This window comes from Pristis pectinata, chromosome 10 (genome assembly GCF_009764475.1).
Source record: "Pristis pectinata isolate sPriPec2 chromosome 10, sPriPec2.1.pri, whole genome shotgun sequence".
Classification (NCBI taxonomy): Eukaryota; Metazoa; Chordata; class Chondrichthyes; order Rhinopristiformes; family Pristidae; genus Pristis; species Pristis pectinata.
Window position 1 is genome coordinate 80,076,445 of NC_067414.1, and position 18,918 is coordinate 80,095,362.

General features: G+C 47.9%; 1 protein-coding gene across 2 annotated transcripts in view; it reads right to left on the reverse strand.

Annotated features, from left to right (window-relative positions):
• LOC127574867 (glutamate-rich protein 1) overlaps window positions 1-16,479 on the reverse strand; it is a 30,423-nt gene extending 13,944 nt beyond the window's left edge. Inside the window, exons 1-3 of one of the 2 annotated variants that reach the window (XM_052024324.1) lie at window positions 16,325-16,440; window positions 14,952-15,051; window positions 3,291-3,428 (exon numbers count right to left, since the gene is read on the reverse strand). In XM_052024324.1, the coding sequence (XP_051880284.1) occupies window positions 3,291-3,428; window positions 14,952-15,009 (196 nt within the window). In that variant the 5' untranslated portion in view covers window positions 15,010-15,051; window positions 16,325-16,440. Of the gene's footprint in view, window positions 1-3,290; window positions 3,429-14,951; window positions 15,052-16,324 lie in introns of both variants that reach the window. The other variant, XM_052024325.1, reaches the window with a different exon arrangement.
• Window positions 16,480-18,918: the final 2,439 nt, after the last annotated feature.

The following is an 18,918-nucleotide window of genomic DNA, read 5'->3' on the forward strand; positions in this document are numbered from 1 at the left end:
CCCTGATGATTTATTCACCTTAATGTTCTTTAAGAGACCCAACACTACCTCCTTCTTTACTTTGAAATGCCCTTGGATATTAGCATGTTCTACACTGATCTCCTTATCCTCCTTGGTAAATACTGATGCAAAGTACTCATTTAGGACCTCTCCCAAATCCTTCACCTCCAAGTACATGTTCCCTCCTTTATCCTGGAGTAGCCATACCCACTCCCTAGTTATGCCCTTGATGTATGTATAGAATGCTTTGGGATTCTCTTTAATCCAAATTGCCAAGGACTTTTCATGGCCACTTCTGGCTATTGTAATTCCCTTCTTGATTTCTTTTGTAGCTTTATAGTCCTCAAGGGGTCTGTTTGATTTTAGCTTCCTAAACCTTGCAAACACTTCCTTTTCTTCTTGATGAAATTCACCACCTCTCTCATCATCCAAGGTGTCCTTACCTTGCCATCCTTGTCCTTCCTTCTTGCTGGAACATACTTGTCCTGTATTCTGTGCAGCTGGTCTTTAAACACTCTCCACATGTCAGATGTGGACTTGCCCAAAAAAGCTGTTCCTGCCTACGACTCTCATAATCTGCCCTGCTCCAATTTAATACTCTCCTTCTATGTCCATACTTATCCTCATCTACAATCTTAAAACTTAAGGAGTTGTGATCACTGTTCCCTAATGTTCTCCCGCTGAAAAGGTCAGTCACTTGACCAAGCTCATTACCGAACACCCAGGTCCAGTCCAACAAGAGGAAGGGATTGTACTATCTACATACTGATTTAAGAAACCTTCCTGCACTGAGAAGATCCCAGTGTATATAGGGGAAGTTGAAGCTACCCACAACAACAACACTGTTGTTTTTACACATTTCCCTAATCTGCCTGCATATCTGCTCCTCAATGTCCCGTTGGCTACTTGGGGGTCTGTAGTATAATCCCATCAGAGTGATTGCAGCTTTTTTATTTTTGAGTTCTGTCCAAATAGACTCAGTGGATTAGCCCTCCATTATGTCCCCGAGTGCAGTTGTGATATTGTCTGTCATTAATAGTGCAACTCCACCCCCTCCTCTTTACCTCCCTCTCTATCTTTTCTAAAACATTGAAACCCTGGAACATTAAGCATCCAGTCCTTACCTCTCTCAGCCAAGTCTCTGTAATGCCACAACATCATAGTTCCATGTACTGATCTATGCTCTAAGTTCATCACCCTTATCCATAATACTCCCAGCATTAACATACACACACTTCAACCCATCTGTCCCATTGTATCTATTACCTTGCTGCTGCCTGTTCTTACTGGTCACATGACATCCACCTTCCTCTTGATCCCTCCACTTTCTGATCCCCTGCCAGACTAGTTTAAACCCTCCCAAGTAGCACTAGTGAACCTCCCGGCCAGGATATTGGTTCCCCTCCAGTTAAGGTGCAACCCATCCCTCTTGTACAAGTTGCCCCTGCCACAGAAGAGATTCCAACGATCCAAGAACCTGAAACCCTGCCCCCTGCACCAGTTCCTTGGCCACACATTCATCTGAGCTATCTTTCTATTCCTGCCCTGACTAGCATATGCCACCAGGAATAATCCAGAGATTTAATCGGAACCAGGAGAGGTTTAATATGCACCCGAAGGGCAACCTTTTCACCCAGAAGCTGGTCAGTGTATAAAAGAAAATAAATTTCCAGGATTTGATCAGATATATCCAAGAATACTGTGGGAAGCTAGAAAAGAAATTCCAGTAGCCCTTGCTGAGATATATGTATCATCATTAGCGACGGATGGAGTGCGGAAGACTGGAGGGTGGCTAATATGCTGCCTTTATTTAAGAAGGCTGCAAAGAAAAACCTGGGATCTATAGACCAGCAAGTCTAACACTTGTGGTAGGTAAGTTATTAGAGGGTATTCTGAGGGATGATATACAAGGGTTGATTAGGGATAGTGCGTGGGAGATCAAAAAGCTGAATCAAATTCAAGAGATGTGAAGAACTAACTAATAAGGTTGATGAGTGCAGGGCAGTAGATGTAGTCTATATGGACTTCAGTAAGTCCTTTTATAGGGTTCCACATGAATAGGATGCCATGGAAAGTTAGATTGCATGGAATCTAGGCCACGCTAGCTAATTAGATACACGATTTGCTTGATGGTAGGAAGCAGAGGGTGATGGTGGAAGGTTGTTTCTCAGACTGGAGGCCTAAAACTAGTGGGGTCAGTGCGAGACCCATTGCTATTTGTCATCTATATCAATGATTTGGATAAGATTGTACAAGGCATGGTTAGTAACTTTGCAGGTGACACTAAAATAGGTGGTGTTATACACAGTGAAGATGGTTATCAGGAGTTAGAGGGATCTTGATCAGCTGTGCAAGTGGGCTGAGGAATATCATATGGAGTTTAATTCGGATAAGTGTGAGGTGTTGCATTTCGGGAAGACAATTGAGGGTAGGACTTTCACAGTAAACGGTAGGGCCCTGGGGAGTTTTGTAGAGTAGAGGGACCTAAGAATACAAGTATATGTTTCCCTGAAAGTGGTGTCACAGGTGGACTGATGACGATGGCTTTTGGCATGCTGGCCTTCATCCATCAGCACATCGAGTATAGAAATTGAGATGTTATGTTGCTGTTGTACAACACGCTCGCAAGGCTGCATTTGGAATAGTGTGTTCAGTTTCAGTCACCCTGCTATAAGAAAGATGCCACTAAAGTGGAAAGAGTGCAGAAGAGATTTATGAGAATGTTGCCAGGACTCGAGGGACTAAGTTATGGAGAGAGGTTGAGCAGGTTGGCATTTTATCCATTGGAGCATAGGAGAATGAGGGATAATCTTATGGAGGTGTAGAAAATCATGAAGGACATAGATAGGGTGAATGCACACAGTCTTTTTCCCCCGGGTTGGAGAATCAAGAACTTGACATAGGGTTAGGGAGAAAGGGGAGAGGTTTAATATACACCCGAGGGGCAACTTTTCCACCCAGAGGGTGGTCAGTATACGGAATGAGCTGCCAGAGGAAGTTACTGAGGCAGCAACATTTAAAAGGAACTTGGACAGGTACATGGAGAGGAAAGGTTTCAAGGGATATGGGGCAAACACAGGGGAATGGGACTAGCTTAGATAGAAATCTTGGTCAGCATGGAACAGTTATGCTGAAGGGCCTGTTTCCATGCTATCTAACTAGCATGCAAGATGTTGCAATATTATTGGAGCACTGTATATTTGTACAATGACAAGATGCATTCACAATGTTGTTAGAATAGAGGTCTAGCATGACTCAGTTATACTGTGGATGCATTGTCAAATTGTTACCTATTGCATCACTGGATTTGTTTCTTTCCACTTCCCTCTTTTCTTGCTTTGCCCTTGATTTTTTGGCTGGAGCTTCATTTGTCTTTTCTTCAAGAGGTGATGAACAATATAACTTCTTTAATACCTTTTGCTTGAATGCTGCAGATTCAAGAAAAAAATTAATAAATATCCAACAGGATGGGCGAATTCAAATAGATTCAGAAGGTAATCCCTTTGAAAAAAAACACAAACAAGAATCTAGGTACCATTATCAGACATTAGGTACTTGGATCATTGGGATCACTTCTGGAACTGGTGGGGCTTGTACTAAGAGGTAATATTAATTCAATACTATAATTCCAAGCAAACTCATCTCCAAACTCCTACCCATGGGACCAGTGCCTCTACTTCCTCAGGAGGCTAAAGAAATTTGGCATGTCCCCCTTTGGCCCTCACCAATTTTTATTGATACACTGTAGCGGCCAGCTACACACTACAAAATGAAGACACAGAGTCGCAGGTTTTGAAATCAGAGGTCGAAAGCCGACCGGGGCGCGGTGCGCCTTTAATAGCCGAAAACTTCCCGCGCTACAGTTCCCGCGCTGACGTCATATGCGGGTCACCTGACCTTCCCACATGCAGGCTTTCCCAGCCCAATGCTGAGGAAGAAGGAGGGCCCCGTGCCGTCTTGGATCAGGGCCTCCGATGACGTCCCGATGTCGGGAGCCGGTTCGATGAGTCGCTACAGAACCCCCCCCCCAGAACTGGCAATACCGTCGCGAAAACCAGAATTAAATAAACTATGAGTTGGGTTGGTCCGAGTCTAAATGAGTTGGCTTCAGCCGATCAACCTTAAACACCTCCTCGCGCCCCCCAATGTCCAGCACGAACGTAGATCCATTGTTCCTGATGACCCGAATGGCCCTTTATACGAATGTTGCAGCGGTGATCAGTGCGCGCCCCTCCTGACGAAGACAAACTTAGTCTTGGAGGGAAGTCGGCATACGGGTCGGGACCCGTCCGTGTCACGAGGTGGGAATTGGGGCTAGGCTTCCAAGCCACTCGCGCAGCTGGTTGAGTGCCGCGGCAGGTCCTTCCTCTGGCCCCCGAGGGGCTGGTAGGAACTCGCCCGGGATGACTAAGGGCATTCCATAGACCATCTCCGCAGACGAGGCATGCAAGTCCTCTTTTGGCATGGTGCGTATCCCCAGCAGGACCCAGGGGAGTTTGTTTACCCAGTTGGGCCCCTTAAGGCGGGCCACGAGTGCCGACTTCAGGTGGCGATGGAACCTCTCCACCAGCTCATTGGATGGTGGGTGATAGGCGGTGGTGAGGTGGATATGGGAACCCCACAAGTCGGCGACGGCAGACCACAGGCAGGTAAGCTCCCCTGTCTGAAGTGATATGTGCCGGGACACCAAAACAGGCCACCCAAGTTGACAAAAGGGCCCGTGTGCAGGACTGGGCAGAGGTATCTGAGAGGGGAATGGCTTCAGGCCAGCGGGTAAAACGGTCGACAAGCGTGAGGAGGTACTACGTTCCTCGGGAGACTGGGAGGGGGCCGACCAGGTCAACATGGATATGGTCGAACCTCCGGTGGGTAGGCTGAAAATCCTGCAAGGGGGCCTTGACGTGCTGCTGTACTTTCGAGGTCTGGCAGTGAGTGCAGGACCGGGCCCATTCGGAAACCTGTTTACACAGGCCATGCCAGACGAACTTGTCTGACACCATCTGGACAGTAGTCCGGATGGATGGGTATGCAACGCTGTGGATGGCATCAAACACCCCTCTGTGCCAGACAGCTGGCACAATGGGGCGGGGTCTACCTGTAGAGATATCGCAGAGCAAGGCCTACCAGAAGGTCCTGCAGTTTGCGGGCCCGGGACTGCGGTGCGATAGCTGGGCATCTCCAAGTCCATTCGCTGTGCCTCTGCTAAGAAGCCGGAATCCACCCCCCTGGGACAAAACCTGGATGGTGGGCCGTGACAGTGCATCTGCGACCACGTTCTCTTTCCCCGACAGATGGCGGACGTCAGTGGTGAACACTGAGATATACGACAAGTGCTGCTGTTGCCGTGCTGACCAGGGATCTGAGACCTTGTTGAAGGCGAAGGTCAACGGCTTGTGGTCGGTGAAAGCTGTAAACGGCCTGCCCTCCAAGAAGTAACGGAAGTGTCTGATGGCCAGGTACAACGCCAACGGCTCGCGGTCGAAGGCGCTATATTTGAGCTCTGGTGGTCGAAGGTGCCTGCTGAAGAACGCCAGCGGTTGCCAACGCCCTTCCATAAGCTGCTCTAGCACACCTCCGACCGCTGTGCTGGAGGCGTCGACTGTGAGGGCAGTCGGGACGTCCGTGCGAGGATGCACCAACATGACTGTGTCCGCCAAGGCCTGCTTGGTTTCAACGAACATGGTGTGAGCCTCTTCCGACCAAACAATGTCCTTGCTTCTGCCTGACAGGAGAGCAAACACCGGGCGCATGATGCGGGCCGCAGATGGCATGAACCGGTGATAAAAGTTTACCAAACCGAGGAATTCCTGCAGGCCCTTGATGGAGGTGGGTCTGGCAAAATGGCAGATGGCATCGACCTTCGCAGACAGGGGCGTGGCGCCGTGTTTGTCGATCCATTGACCCAGGAAGTCGATTGTCTCCAGCCCCAATTGGCATTTGGCTGGGTTGACGGTCAGGCCGAAATCCCTCAGGCGAGAAAAGAGTTGGCGGAGGTGCATGAAATGTTCCTGGCGGCTGTTGCTGGCGATCAAGATGTCGTCGAGGTATATGAAGGCGAAGTCAAGGTTGCGCCCGACCGCATCCATGAGTCGTTGGAAGGACTGAGCAGCGTTCTTGAGGCCAAAGTGCATCCGGACGAATTCAAAGAGGCCAAAAGGTGTGATCAGCGCCATCTTCGGAATGTCGTCTGGATGCACTGGGATCTGGTGATACCCGTGGACGAGGTCGACCTTGGAAACAATGGACCGCCCATGTAGGTTGGCAGCAAAGTCCTGAATGTGCAGCATGGGGTACCGGTCCGGGGTAATAATGTCGTTGAGGCGTCGGTAATCACCACAGGGCCACCAACCTTCGGCTGCCTTGGGGACCATGTGTAGCGGAGAGGCCCATGGGCTGTCCGACCTGCGGATGATCCCCAGCTCCTCCACTTTTTTGAATTCCTCCTTCGCGAGGCAGAGCTTGTCTGGGGGTAGCCGTCAGGCGCGGGCGTGGAGGGGAGGGCCCTGGGTGGGGATGTGATGCTGGACGTCGTGCTTGGGCAAGGTGGTAGAGAACTGGGGCGGACGGGAACTCATTGGTCAACGTGGTGACGGAGTCGAGGTGTGGGGCCGGCAGCTTGGCCTCACCCAACAAGAACGTTTGGAAGGTCCTGGCATGTACCAAACGCTTACCCCACAGGTCAACCAGCAGACTGTTGGCACGAAGGAAGTCTGCCCCAAGGAGTGGTTGCGCGACGGCGGCCAGGATGAACCTCCAAGTAAAGTTGCAGGTGCCGAACTGGAGGTGTACCAACCAGGTGCCAAAGGTCCGAATGGCGCTGCCATTGGCGGCTCTGAGGGCGGGTCCTGGTGTGCAGTTGCGAGTCTCGCGGCCGTTGGGAGAGACGATACTGACTTCGGCTCCGGTGTCCACAAGGAACCGACGTCCGGAAAACCTGTCCCACACATGCAAGAGGCTATCCGGGTGGCCAGCCACCGTAGCCATCAGCGGCGGCTGGCTCTGGCGTTTCCTGGAAACCTGCATGGTGGCCGGCATCTGCTGGCGTCAGTGCCCCACCGCTGGTCGTAGAAACACCATTGGTCGGTCGGTGTCTCAGACCTGGTGGCGGGTGGGAAGCGTTCGATTGCTGGGTCTGGCCTGCTGGGTATGTGGCGTGGCAACGCGCTCGATGGATGCTCCGCTCTCCTTTTTCGCCCACCAAAGGACATCCGCTCGGGCGGCCACCTTCCGGGGTTCACTGAAATCGGCATCCGCCAGGAGCAGGTGGATGTCGTCAGGTAACTGCTCCAGGAAGATCTGCTCAAACAGCAGGCAGGGTTTATGCCCGTCTGCCAGGGCCAACATCTCATTCATGAGCGCGGAGGGGGGTCTGTCACCCAACCCATCGAGGTGGAGTAGGCGGGAAGCTCGTTCGCGTCGGGGAAGGCCGAAAGTCTCGAGAAGAAGGGTCCTGAACTTATCGTACTTCTCCTCCTCCGAGGGCGCCTGGATGAAATCCTTGACCTGGGAGGCGGTGTCTTGGTCGAGGGCGCCCACCACATAACAGTACTTGGTGTCGTCCCTGGTGATCTGGCGAACCTGGAACTGGGCCTCGGCCTGGTCGAACCAGACACTGGGCCGGAGGGTCCAGAAGGTGGGCAGTTTAAGGGCTACTGCCTGTACCTCTTGCTGTGCAGACATCGTGGGTCCAAAAACGTTTGGGCCCGTCGGGGTCACCAATGTAGCGGCTAACTACACACTATGAAATGGAGACACAGAGTCGCTGGTTTCGAAATCAGAGGTCGAAAGCCGACCGGGGTACGGTGCGCCTTTAATAGCCGAAAACTTCCCACGCTGACGTCACGCACTGGTCACTTGACCTTCCCGCACGTGGGCTTTCCCAGCCCAACGCTGGGGAAGAAGGAAGGCCCTGCGCCATCTTGGATCGAGGCCTCCAACGACGTCACAATGTCGGGAGCCGGTTCGATGCCGGTGCGGTGAGTCGCTACAACACCATATTAAACATCACGGCTTGGTATGGCAACTGCTCTGCCCATGACCGCAAGAAACAGCAGAGAGTTGTGGACACAGTTTAGCACATCACAAAACCAGCCTCCCCTCCATGGACTGTGTCTACACTTCTCGCTGCCTCGGTAAAGCAGCCAGCATAATCATAGATCCCACCCACCCCAGACATTCTCTTTTCTCCTCCCTCCCTTCAGACAGAAGATACAAAAGCCTGAATGCACATACCAGCAGGCTCAAGGACAGCTTCTATCCCACTATTATAAGATTATTGAACTGTCCCTTCCTGACCTCACAACCTACCTCGTTTGATGTTGTACCTTATTGTTTGCCTGCACTTTCTCTGTAATATGTAACACTTTATTCTGCATTCTGTTATTGTTTTTCCTTGTACTACCTCAATGCACTTTTGTAATGAAATGATCTATATGGATGGTATGCAAAACTAAGTTTTTCACTGTACCTCAGTACATGTGACAATGATAAACCAATTTACAAACCACCTGAAATCCAATAATATGTTAACTTGTGGTAAAACAAGGTTGCAGAAGGGCTAATGATTAACTGCACATCCTTGCTACAGTACCAAATCTATCAAGAACTTATAACCACTTGAATGAATTGAGCCTTGTGCCATTAGGGTTGAGTCCGTTTTTTGTCTTTGTCCTTCTCTGCCTGCATCTGACCTCTACGTGACCTAGCACAGGTCATGGAAATTTACTGAAAAAGGAACTGTACAAGAAGGAATTGTGAGAAAGTGGTTTGAGTCAGGTTGGAGGAGAGAATAGTGCTTTCCCTTAATGGCTTCCTTGCTAGCAAGATATGTAAGGAAGATTTTGCTGTTAACAGTCAGTGTGCTCGAGTTATTTACAACAGTTTATTTGGAGGTCCCTCTGAGATGACAAGCCTTGCCATCCAAGCAAGAACATGTCATTGTGCCCTGATGGCAGAGGGCTCAGCCGGCATATAAATAAAAGGTAGAGTCTTTCTGCCCTCGGTACGCAAACAGGTCCTTGCTGTGAGGAGCAGGTCTCTGCCGTTGCCCGACTGTTAAGACCAAATGGACCTACTAGCCTTGGACACCTGAGAATCCGCCCATGATATATGTAAAGTGCGAGGGCTCAAGTCTCTGTTAAGAAACCACATGTAGGGTTAGAATCCCAAGCATACTGGGGTTTGAGGCCCCAGGCTCAAAGAATAATGAGAGAATCAGAGTCTAAGGATAGTGGACCCACTAAGGGAACTTTCCAAGTCATAATGTATGTCAGAAAATGGGTTAAGTGGATAAAAGATAATGGAAAGCCCTTTCCTTCAGAGGGAATCTTTAATTAGGATAAGATGGCAAGAAACAGAGTAAAACTGCAGGGTGGTCAGCATATTGGAGATGGCAGCAGGAAGCAGAGAAATGAAAAGAGGAATCACAGAGAAAGAGGAAGGAGAATGAGGAATGTAGAAGTAGGGAGCGAGAAGAGAGAAACAAAGGATAAAGAAAGTAAAGAGCTAGAATTACAGTCCAGAAAGAGGCCGGCTGGGAGGGTAATGTTGTCCACACGTTAACCCAACAATGACGAGGGAAAGGGAGATGAATGGGATAGATGGTACCCTCCTTATCCATCTTTCCCTGGAGGAAATAACAATCCTAAGGGTGGTGCAGGCCCTCAGGTATTACCTCCTTCACCCTCGGTGCTGTCCCCGCCCCAATATACTCCTCCAGCCCACGCAGAACTGGACTCCTCCACTGGCTCCCACCCTCCCCACTGAGGGCTCTAAAAGCTCCCCATCAGGGGACCTTAGGAGTTCATTGAAGTCGTGGTCAAGCCCTCCAGACCATCCCAATGCAAATGAGAGCCTTTCCAGGGCCTGATGGAAACCCATCCAGGTTTACTATGGCTCTTAATTCAGAGGGTCTATAGAGTCCCCTATGTCAAATCCCAAGGAAGACATGACAAAATTCATGCATAAGATGAAGATTTTACAGAAGTGCCACAAAAGCACCAAGAAGGACATTTAAGTGGTAATGGACCCCTGCCTAGGGAATATGAAATGGAGTCAGATAAGCAATAAGCATAACTGGCCACAGGGCACTGTGTCGGAGGCCGGTCTGAATGCCTTATGGACCGATTCCTCACCACAGTAGAGAGCAGTTTCTCATCTATTTTTGATTGGCATTAAAACAATAGCACATTACAAAAATCAGATGAAGACATTGGCGATTATACTGAGCGCATACGAAAAGTATTTGACCATCATTCGGGCCTTGGTCCCAGGTGAGCCTGCATTAATTAATGCTATTGCAAATGGGTTGCGACTGCATATTAAGCGAACGTTCCGTACTACTTGTATTGGATGGGAGTCCAAGCTGTTGACCGAGGTTGTGCGTGTTTTACAGCATTGCCAGCACCAAATCCACCATCAGCAACAGAAGTAGTGGGGCCAGTTCAGAAGCAGAGGGGCCAGTTTAGTAAAATTTTATTGATGAAGTGGCAAGTTTGCAAAATGCTGCTGATGATGGGGAAAAAAAATCAAATTGGCAGAAGGCTGGGTTTTATCAAACAGCCAACAGTCTTTGGGTCACCCACGATGGCCGCGTGGTTACCCCTTCTCCCTTAACTTGCCCATGCATGTCATTCTTTTATGCATGCGATAAAAGGGCAGATGAATCATATTACTCAACAAACCTGGTATATATCAAGTTTTGCTGCTTACACCGATAAAGTTGGTATGAAATGTATGATTGGTCAAAAATATAACGCGAGAACAACACCTAGTCTTAAGTCTGCTTCGCAGCATGAACCATGGGGACCCCTTGTGCATATGCAAATAGAGTTTATACAGATGCCTAAATGCATGGGGATGCAGTATGTACTGGTGATAATAGACATGTTTTCTGTACAGGTAGAAGCATACCCTATAAGGAGAAAGATGTAATAACTGTGGCTAAGGTGTTGCTAAAAGAAAATGTTCCCAGATTTGGAATACCAGAGATGATGTTGAGAGATAACTGTCTACAACAGGCAAGTGGTAAAAGAAATGATGGAAGATTTACAGTGTACACGACACTAGTCACGCCCTTACCATCCACAGTCTCCAGGGGCAGTAGGGAGGCAGAATGGAATTCTGAAGACAAATCTTGCTAAGCTGTGTAGGAAACAGGTTTAAAATGGCCAGAGGCCCTGCCCATCATGCTTACGTTAATGAGATCCAGCCCCAATAGAGTGACTGGACTGTCTCCTCATGAGGTTGTAATGGGCAGCCACATGAAGATGCCCATCAGTGCTCCTCTGACTGTTAAGGAAATGGATATACATAGCATGAGCATGTAGACCTACTGCATAGCATTGAACAAGTCCTTGAGAAGTTTTCATTCACAGGTATCGGAAGCATAGAAGAGGCAATTAGTGAGACCTGCCATGTCTACGAGACAGGAGACTAGTAGAGATAGTCCCCCGGTGCATAGACGTGGGATAGTCAACATGGCTTTGTGTGTGGTAGGTCACGTCTAACCAACCTTATAGATTTTTTCGAGGAGGTTACCAAGAAGGTCAATGAGGGAAAGGCAGTGTATGTTGTCTATATGGACTTTAGCAAGGCCTCGACAAAGTCCCGCAAGGGAGACCAGTCCAGTAGGTTAAGTCACTTGGCATTCAGGATGAAGTAGCAATTGGATTCAACATTGGCTTAGCGGGATAAGCCAGAGAGTGGTAGTAGATCGGTGTCTCTCTGACTGGAGGCCTGTGACTAGTGGTATGCCACTGGGATTGGTGCTGGGTCTTTTGTTGTTTATCGTCTATATTAATGATTTAGATGATAATGTGGTAAACTGGATCAGCAAATTTGCAGATGACATCAAGATTGGGGATACAGCATGATCTTGACCAGCTAGGAAAATGGGCTGAAAAATGGTTAGTGGTACTTAATGCAGACAAGTGTGAAGTGTTGCACTTTGGGAGGACTTGCACAGTGAATGGTAGGGGTCAGAGGTGTACGGTAGAACAGAGGGATCTGGGAATACAGGTCCATAGTTTCTTGAAAGTGGCGTCACAGGTAGATATGGTCATAAAGAGATCTTTTGGCACTTTGGCCTTCATAAATCAGGGCCTGAGTACAGGAGTTGGGACGTTATGTGAAGTTGTACAAGACATTGGTGAAGCTGAATTTAGAGTATTGTGTGCAGTTCTGGTCACCTACCTATAGGAAAGATATCAATAAGCTTGAAAGAGTGCAGAGAAAATTTACACTTTCAGGGCCTGAGTACAGGAGTTGGGACGTTATGTGAAGTTGTACAAGACATCGGTGAAGCTGAATTTAGAGTATTGTGTGCAGTTCTGGTCACCTACCTATAGGAAAGATATCAATAAGCTTGAAAGAGTGCAGAGAAAATTTACAAGGATGTTGCTGGGACTTGATGACCTGAGTTAGAGGGAAAGGCTGAATAGATTAGGACTTTATTCCCTGAAGTGCAGGAGAATGAGGGGAGATCTTATAGAAGTAAACAAAATTATGAAGGGTATAATAGGGTGAATGCATGCAGGCTTTTTCCCCTTAGGTAGGGTGAGACTAGAACTGGAGGTCCAGGGTGAAAGGTGAAATATACAAGAGGAATCTGAGGGAAACCTTCTTCACTCAGAGGGTGGTGTGAGTGTGGAAAGTGCTGCCAGAAGTGGTAGATGTGGGTTCAATTGTAACATTTAAGAGAAGTTTGGATAGGTACATGGCTGGGAGGGATTTGGAGGGATATGGCTTGAGTGCAGATAGATGGGACTAGGCAGAAGATCAGGTCGGCAAGGACTAGATGGGCTGAAAGGCCTGTTTCTACCCTGTAGTATTCTTTGACTATGTTTTCATTAGAGCATACCAAAGAACTAATTGCATGGTGGGACGGGCCGTACCAAGTGTGACTGACTACCTATACTGCAGTGAAGCTCGAAGGACAGCCAACATGGATACATGCATTACATTGCAAGCACACACAGCACTAATATTTAAACTATGCTCACTCAGCCTTATTGTAACTCTATGTGTAATTGTTAATGCATGGAAGAATAACTCAGCTGTCTCGCTAACACAGCTGTAGCCTCCCAAACCAATAACACAGAATGTTGGATATGTACCCATTTTCCCACCACTGCTGCCTCAGGGATGCGCTCACTTGCATTCCCCTTGAATGAGACCTGGTGTAAAGGGCAGTGGGCACCTTTGATAAGGAATGTTCCACTGTGGAGGTGCGAACCCTCCGAAATGGAAATGAAGGGGGAAGCACACTTGTGTGTTCAAAGAAACTTTACTCAAGGAAGCATTAGGGTAGGGGATTTAAGAACAGACCAGTGTCAATACCTCGCTGACTACAATACCAGTGAGGCCCACTTGAGGTTCCTTAGCTTAAAACCTACAAGCCTTTCAGAATGTAAAAAAGGGAACCACATCTGTCAAAGGTTGGCTCCTAAGAGTGAGTCTGTTCTCCGCTACGAAAATAAAGGTAGAGGCTATAACTGTGAGTGGGTCTACAATCTCAGTTACGAGGGAGGTTGGGGGCTATGGTCATTAAACGACTATTTCAGTGAGAACAAATCCACCTTTTCCTGAGGGGATCAAAACTCCACTGAGCCGTGCTGGAACTTCATAGCCCTCAGAGCCCTGAGACTGGCATGCACCCGTAGGATCAGGTGGTACCAACTACAGGACTCTTCTACCTATGCCCCTAACTGGATGAGGTTCCGCCAGAACTACACTGACTGGTACTCCATGGATTATTCTGGATTTGTGGTAACAATGCCTATAAAACCCTACCGCTGGACTGGGAAGGGACGTGTACTATAGGAATAATTGCCCCTTACACTTACGGGGCAAAGCAGGTTTATGCACATGCTCCTCACAACCATTTCACTGGGAAGGGTCGCCATAACCAGGAGGTCGAGAATCCCCTTGCCACATGGAACACTGGGTTTCACCAGTTTATTTGAGCCCTGTTACCTGGTTTGGGGATGGCATTGTTGGAGAAGGCTGTGATTAATATTTCAGGCACCATAGAAAAGATAGAAAACAACAGCATGGACACTATTCAGGCCCTGCAAAATGAAATAAAATCCTATCTAAAATGGTGTTTCAGAACCATATGGCCCTAGACCTCCTTCTGACTGCTGGCAGAAGGGTCTCCGCTGCTATCAATGAGTCCTGCTACTACTTTGTTGATCAGAGGGGTCCTATAAAAACAGATGTAGATGCAGTACAAAAGCAGTTTAAAATTTTGCATAAAGTGGCAGATGAAAAGCCCTTTCACTGGTGGGAATGGATACCAGATGTTGGGGGGTGGTTGGGAGGCATTATTAAGTGTCTGAGAAAATATGTTCTCATCGCATTGGCTATTGTCCTCAGCCCTCTACTCTACTCCCTACACACTCACGACTGTGTGGCCAGATTCTGCTCTAACTCCATCTACAAGCTTGCAGATGATACCACCATTGTAGGCTGCATCTCAAACAGCGATGAGTTGGAGTACAGGAAGGAGATAGAGAGCTTAGTGGAATGGTGTCATGACAACAACCTTTCCCTGAATGTCAACAAAACAAAAGAGCTGGTCATTGACTTCAGGAAAGGAGGCGGTGTACATGCACCTGTCTACATCAACAGTGCTGAGGTCGAGAGGGCTGAGAGCTTCAACTTCCTGGGAGTGAACATCACCAACTGCCTGTCCTGGTCAAATCACATAGATGCCGCGGCCAAGAAAGCTCACCAGCGCTTCTACTTCCTCAGGAGCCTAAAGAAATTCGGTTTGTCCCTTTGACACTCACCAACTTTTATCGATGCACCATAGAAAGCATCCTATCTGGATGCATTACAGCTTGGTACGGCAATTGCTCTGCCCAGGACCACAAGAAACTGCAGAGAGTTGTGGACACAGCCCAGCGCATCACGGACTCCAGCCTCCCCTCCTTGGACTCTGTCCTTACCTCTCGCTGTCTTGGTGAAGCAGCCAGCATAATCAAAGACCCCACCTACCCGGGACATTCTCTCTTCTCTCCTCTTCCATCAGGTAGAGGATACAGGAACCTGAGGGCACATACCACCAGACTTAATGACAGCTTCTACCCCACTGTGATAAGACTATTGAACGGTTCCCTTATACGATGAGATGGACTATGACCTTTCAATCTACCTTGTTGTGACCTTGCACCTTATTGCACTGCACTTTTTCTGTAGCTGTGACACTTTATCCTGTAGTATTATTGTTTTTACCTGTACTACATGAATGCACTCTGTACTAGCCCAATGTAACTGCACTGTGTAATGAATTGACCTGTACGATTGGTATGCAAGACAAGTTTTTCACTGTACCTCAGTACAAGTGACGATAATAAACCAATACCAATAGTGGTGACCTACGTGTCTATCCAGAGACCACTATACCTAGGCCGCGCCTTATGTGGGACTATGAGTCAGCAAAGACCCCCTGAACTGATAGTGATCTCCATGATCCCCATAACTAAACTTTTCAATAGAAACTGAACAAAAAGCCCTCTATGCCTTGATGAACATACAGTATGATGATAATTAAGAGCTATCTTGGTTGTCCTCCGAGGACGAAAGGGGTAGTGTGGAAAAATATGAACAACCTGTTTGCAAAAGGGTTAATGATTAACTGCACATCCTTACTACAGCACCAGCAAGTCTATCAAGAACCTATAACCGCTTGAATGAATTGAGCCTTGTGCCATTAGGGTTGACTCTGCTTTTTGTCTTTGTCTTCCTGCATCTGTCCTCTATGTGACCGAGCACAGGGCATGGAAAGTTACAGTTTCTTCTTTCTCAGTATAAGAAGTAATTGTAATAAAGGAGTTTGAATCAGTTTGGTTCATGGTGCTTTCCCTTAACTGCTTCCTGGCTAGTAAGATGATAAAGTAAGGATTTTGCTGTTAACAGTCGATGTGTCCAAGTTCTTTACGATAAATACAATAGCAGCAGTTTGCAAAATTTTCAGGATGCACTGCAGCAACTCATCAAGACTCCTTAGACAGCAGCTCCAAACCCACTACTTCTCCCTGCTGGAAAGCAAAATCATGGGAACACCACCATTTGGAAGTCGCTCTCCAAGTCACACACCACCCTGGCTTGGAAATATATCCCTTATCCTTCACCGTCCCTGGATCAAAATCCCCTACAGCATAGTGGGTGGGCAATTAAATGCTAGCTCAGCCTGCGAAATCCGCATCCCTTGAATGAATAAATCTAAGCGAGCAGAGCAGGCCTCTCCCCCCTCCTCCATGCCAGAGCCAATAGATGTTCACCAGGCGGCAAGACTCCGCTGTTCCGTCTCACATCTTACCTTGCTTCCTGTCGACCATCATCGATCTCACCGTCTTCCCACCACTGGATTCAGTTCACTACAAACCACCAACGCGTGCTTTTTTCTATTTAACCGCCATCCAGCGAACATCCGAATGAGGATGAACCAGGAAGAAGTGACACGACCGTGACCGAACTTCACCATTCTGATTTGCTACTCCTGCACCAGCAATTCCGCCTTCTCCACGGCAGGCGGGAGGAGCGTAAAGATGCACTCTTGTGGCCGGCACATGCGCGGTTGTGTATGTCTGGCCGACGTGATCATTGCCTGGGAGTACGCGCGTCTGGGCGAGGCTTCTGTACACCGTGTGAAAACCGGTAAGCCCAGGTAAGGGGAAGAAAATACAAGAGTGAGCGCAGACTTGTGATTTCAGTGTTGCATAGAACATAGAAGACAAAACAAGCCCTTTGGCCCACGGTGTTGGGTCGACCTAATTAAGCTAATGATACCTAATCCCTTCTGCTTGCACATGGTCCATATCCCTCCATTCTCTGCAATTCATGTGCCTAACTAGGAGCCTCTGAATCACCTCTATCCTATCTACCTCCATCACCACCCTTGCCAGCACATGCCAGGCACCCACCACTCTGTAAAAAAAAACTTGCCCTGCACATCTCCTTTGAACTTTCCCCCCCTCACCTTAAATGCATGCCCTTTAGTATTGACATTTTGATCCTGGCAAAAAGATATTGGCAGTCTATTTGTGCCTCTCATAATTTTATAAACTTCTCTCAGACCTCCCCTCAGCCACCACTGCTCCAGAGAAAACAACCCTAGTTTGTCCAACCTTGCCTTATAGCACATGCCCTCTGATCAAGGCAGCATCCTGGTAAACCTCTTTTGCATCCTCTCCAAAGTCTCTACATCCTTCCTCCAATGGAGCAACCAGAATGGAATGCAATTCTCCAGATGTGGCCTAACCAAAGTTTTATAAAGCTGCAACATAACTTCCTAACTCATGAAGTCAATGCCTTGACTAATAAAGGCAAGCATGCCAACTGCCTTCTCTACCACCCTATCAACTTGTGCAGTCACAAGCTAGTTGTTGAAAGGGACAAAGTACCATGAGAGTGCTGAAGAAGGTAAATGTTATTTTGATTGTTTCCTCCATTAGGCAGTTTAGAAGAGCCCATAGCCACCAGGCACAAGAGGACGAGTTGCTTCTTTGACCATACTGGACTATTACCTTGTCCCATGTTGACAGTCTTTTGGGCTTGTTGGTGAGTGGTCCGGGCACAGGGTTGCTTGGGGGCAGATCACCACAACAGGGTCAGTCCCTGAGGTGGAGCCGCTGGAGAAGGGCAGAACCGGGGTTGTGGATGCTCACTGGGGAGAAGGCAGGGGCTGACCTAAAAATGTACATGTTTAATGTATTTGGATACTTATCCCTCTTCCTAATATCCTTGCAGAGGAGGTTGCTTGTACTATTGGAGAGGATTTTATTTAGTCTGGCAGGAGAATAGGAACCTCAAAAGGAATTTTAGAAGCAGGGAAACAAAGCAGAAGTGGAAACTAGTGAAATAGATGGCCAAAACAAAAACAGAGAGCAAAGTACATAATAAATGTTAAAATTATAAAAGACATTGTTGCAATTGCAACAAGGCATAAACAGAAGTGAACACAAATGATCTAATCAATGTGGCTGCAGGACTACCAAAGCTGGGAACTAAATTGCCGGCAACAAGGAAAGGGGGTGGTGTAACACAAGCACAGTAAGGGCACACAGTCCATCCATAGACTAGCCCCCCCGCCAAAATGTGGTTCCGGTTCCATCTGTCATCCACCTTTCCCCTAATAGTTCCCATTATCACCTCCCTTACCAGATTCCATCACTAGTGGTCTTAGTTCCTCTTATCGTCCGTCAGCAGCTGCTTCACCTTCACCCTCCCCTCCCTTCCCCCATTACAGTCCATCTGCCTCTCCTTTTTCTCTCTGCCTCCATCCATCATCTACCTGCTTCTGTCTCCTAACACCTCCCCTTCCCTCCACAACCTGTCCATCATCCTTCACCCCTCCTGAGTCCTCCACTCACCTTGAGCTTCTGTTTCACCACTCCCCCCTCTCCTGTTTATACTGGCTACCTCCCCTCTCCACTCAGTCCTGCTGCAGGGTTTCAACCCCAAATGTGGACAATTCCTTTCCACCCACAGAAATGCTGAGTTCTTCCAGCAGATTGTTTGCTGGTTTTAATATTCTATGTCTCTGTTGGGAATTCTGCCTTACTTTTTCGAACTGCCCAGTCACTTTCTATGATTTGTGCATACTTACCCCAATCTTTCAATCCTTTTCAAACACTATCCATTATTGTTTTTTTATTCTTTCTACCAAAATTCATCACCTCATATTTCTCCCATCAAACTTCATCTACCGTGGACCTAACCATTCCATGAGCCTGCCTGTATTCCACTGTAATCACTATCCTCTGCACAGTGCACAATAATGTCAAATTTAGAAATTGTGACTTGCGCTCCCAAGTCTAGGTCAAAAATAGCAATAACCACAAGAATGAAACATGGTAAATGCCATCATTTACCTTCCAGTCTGAAAACAACCATTCACTGCAACCCTCAGTC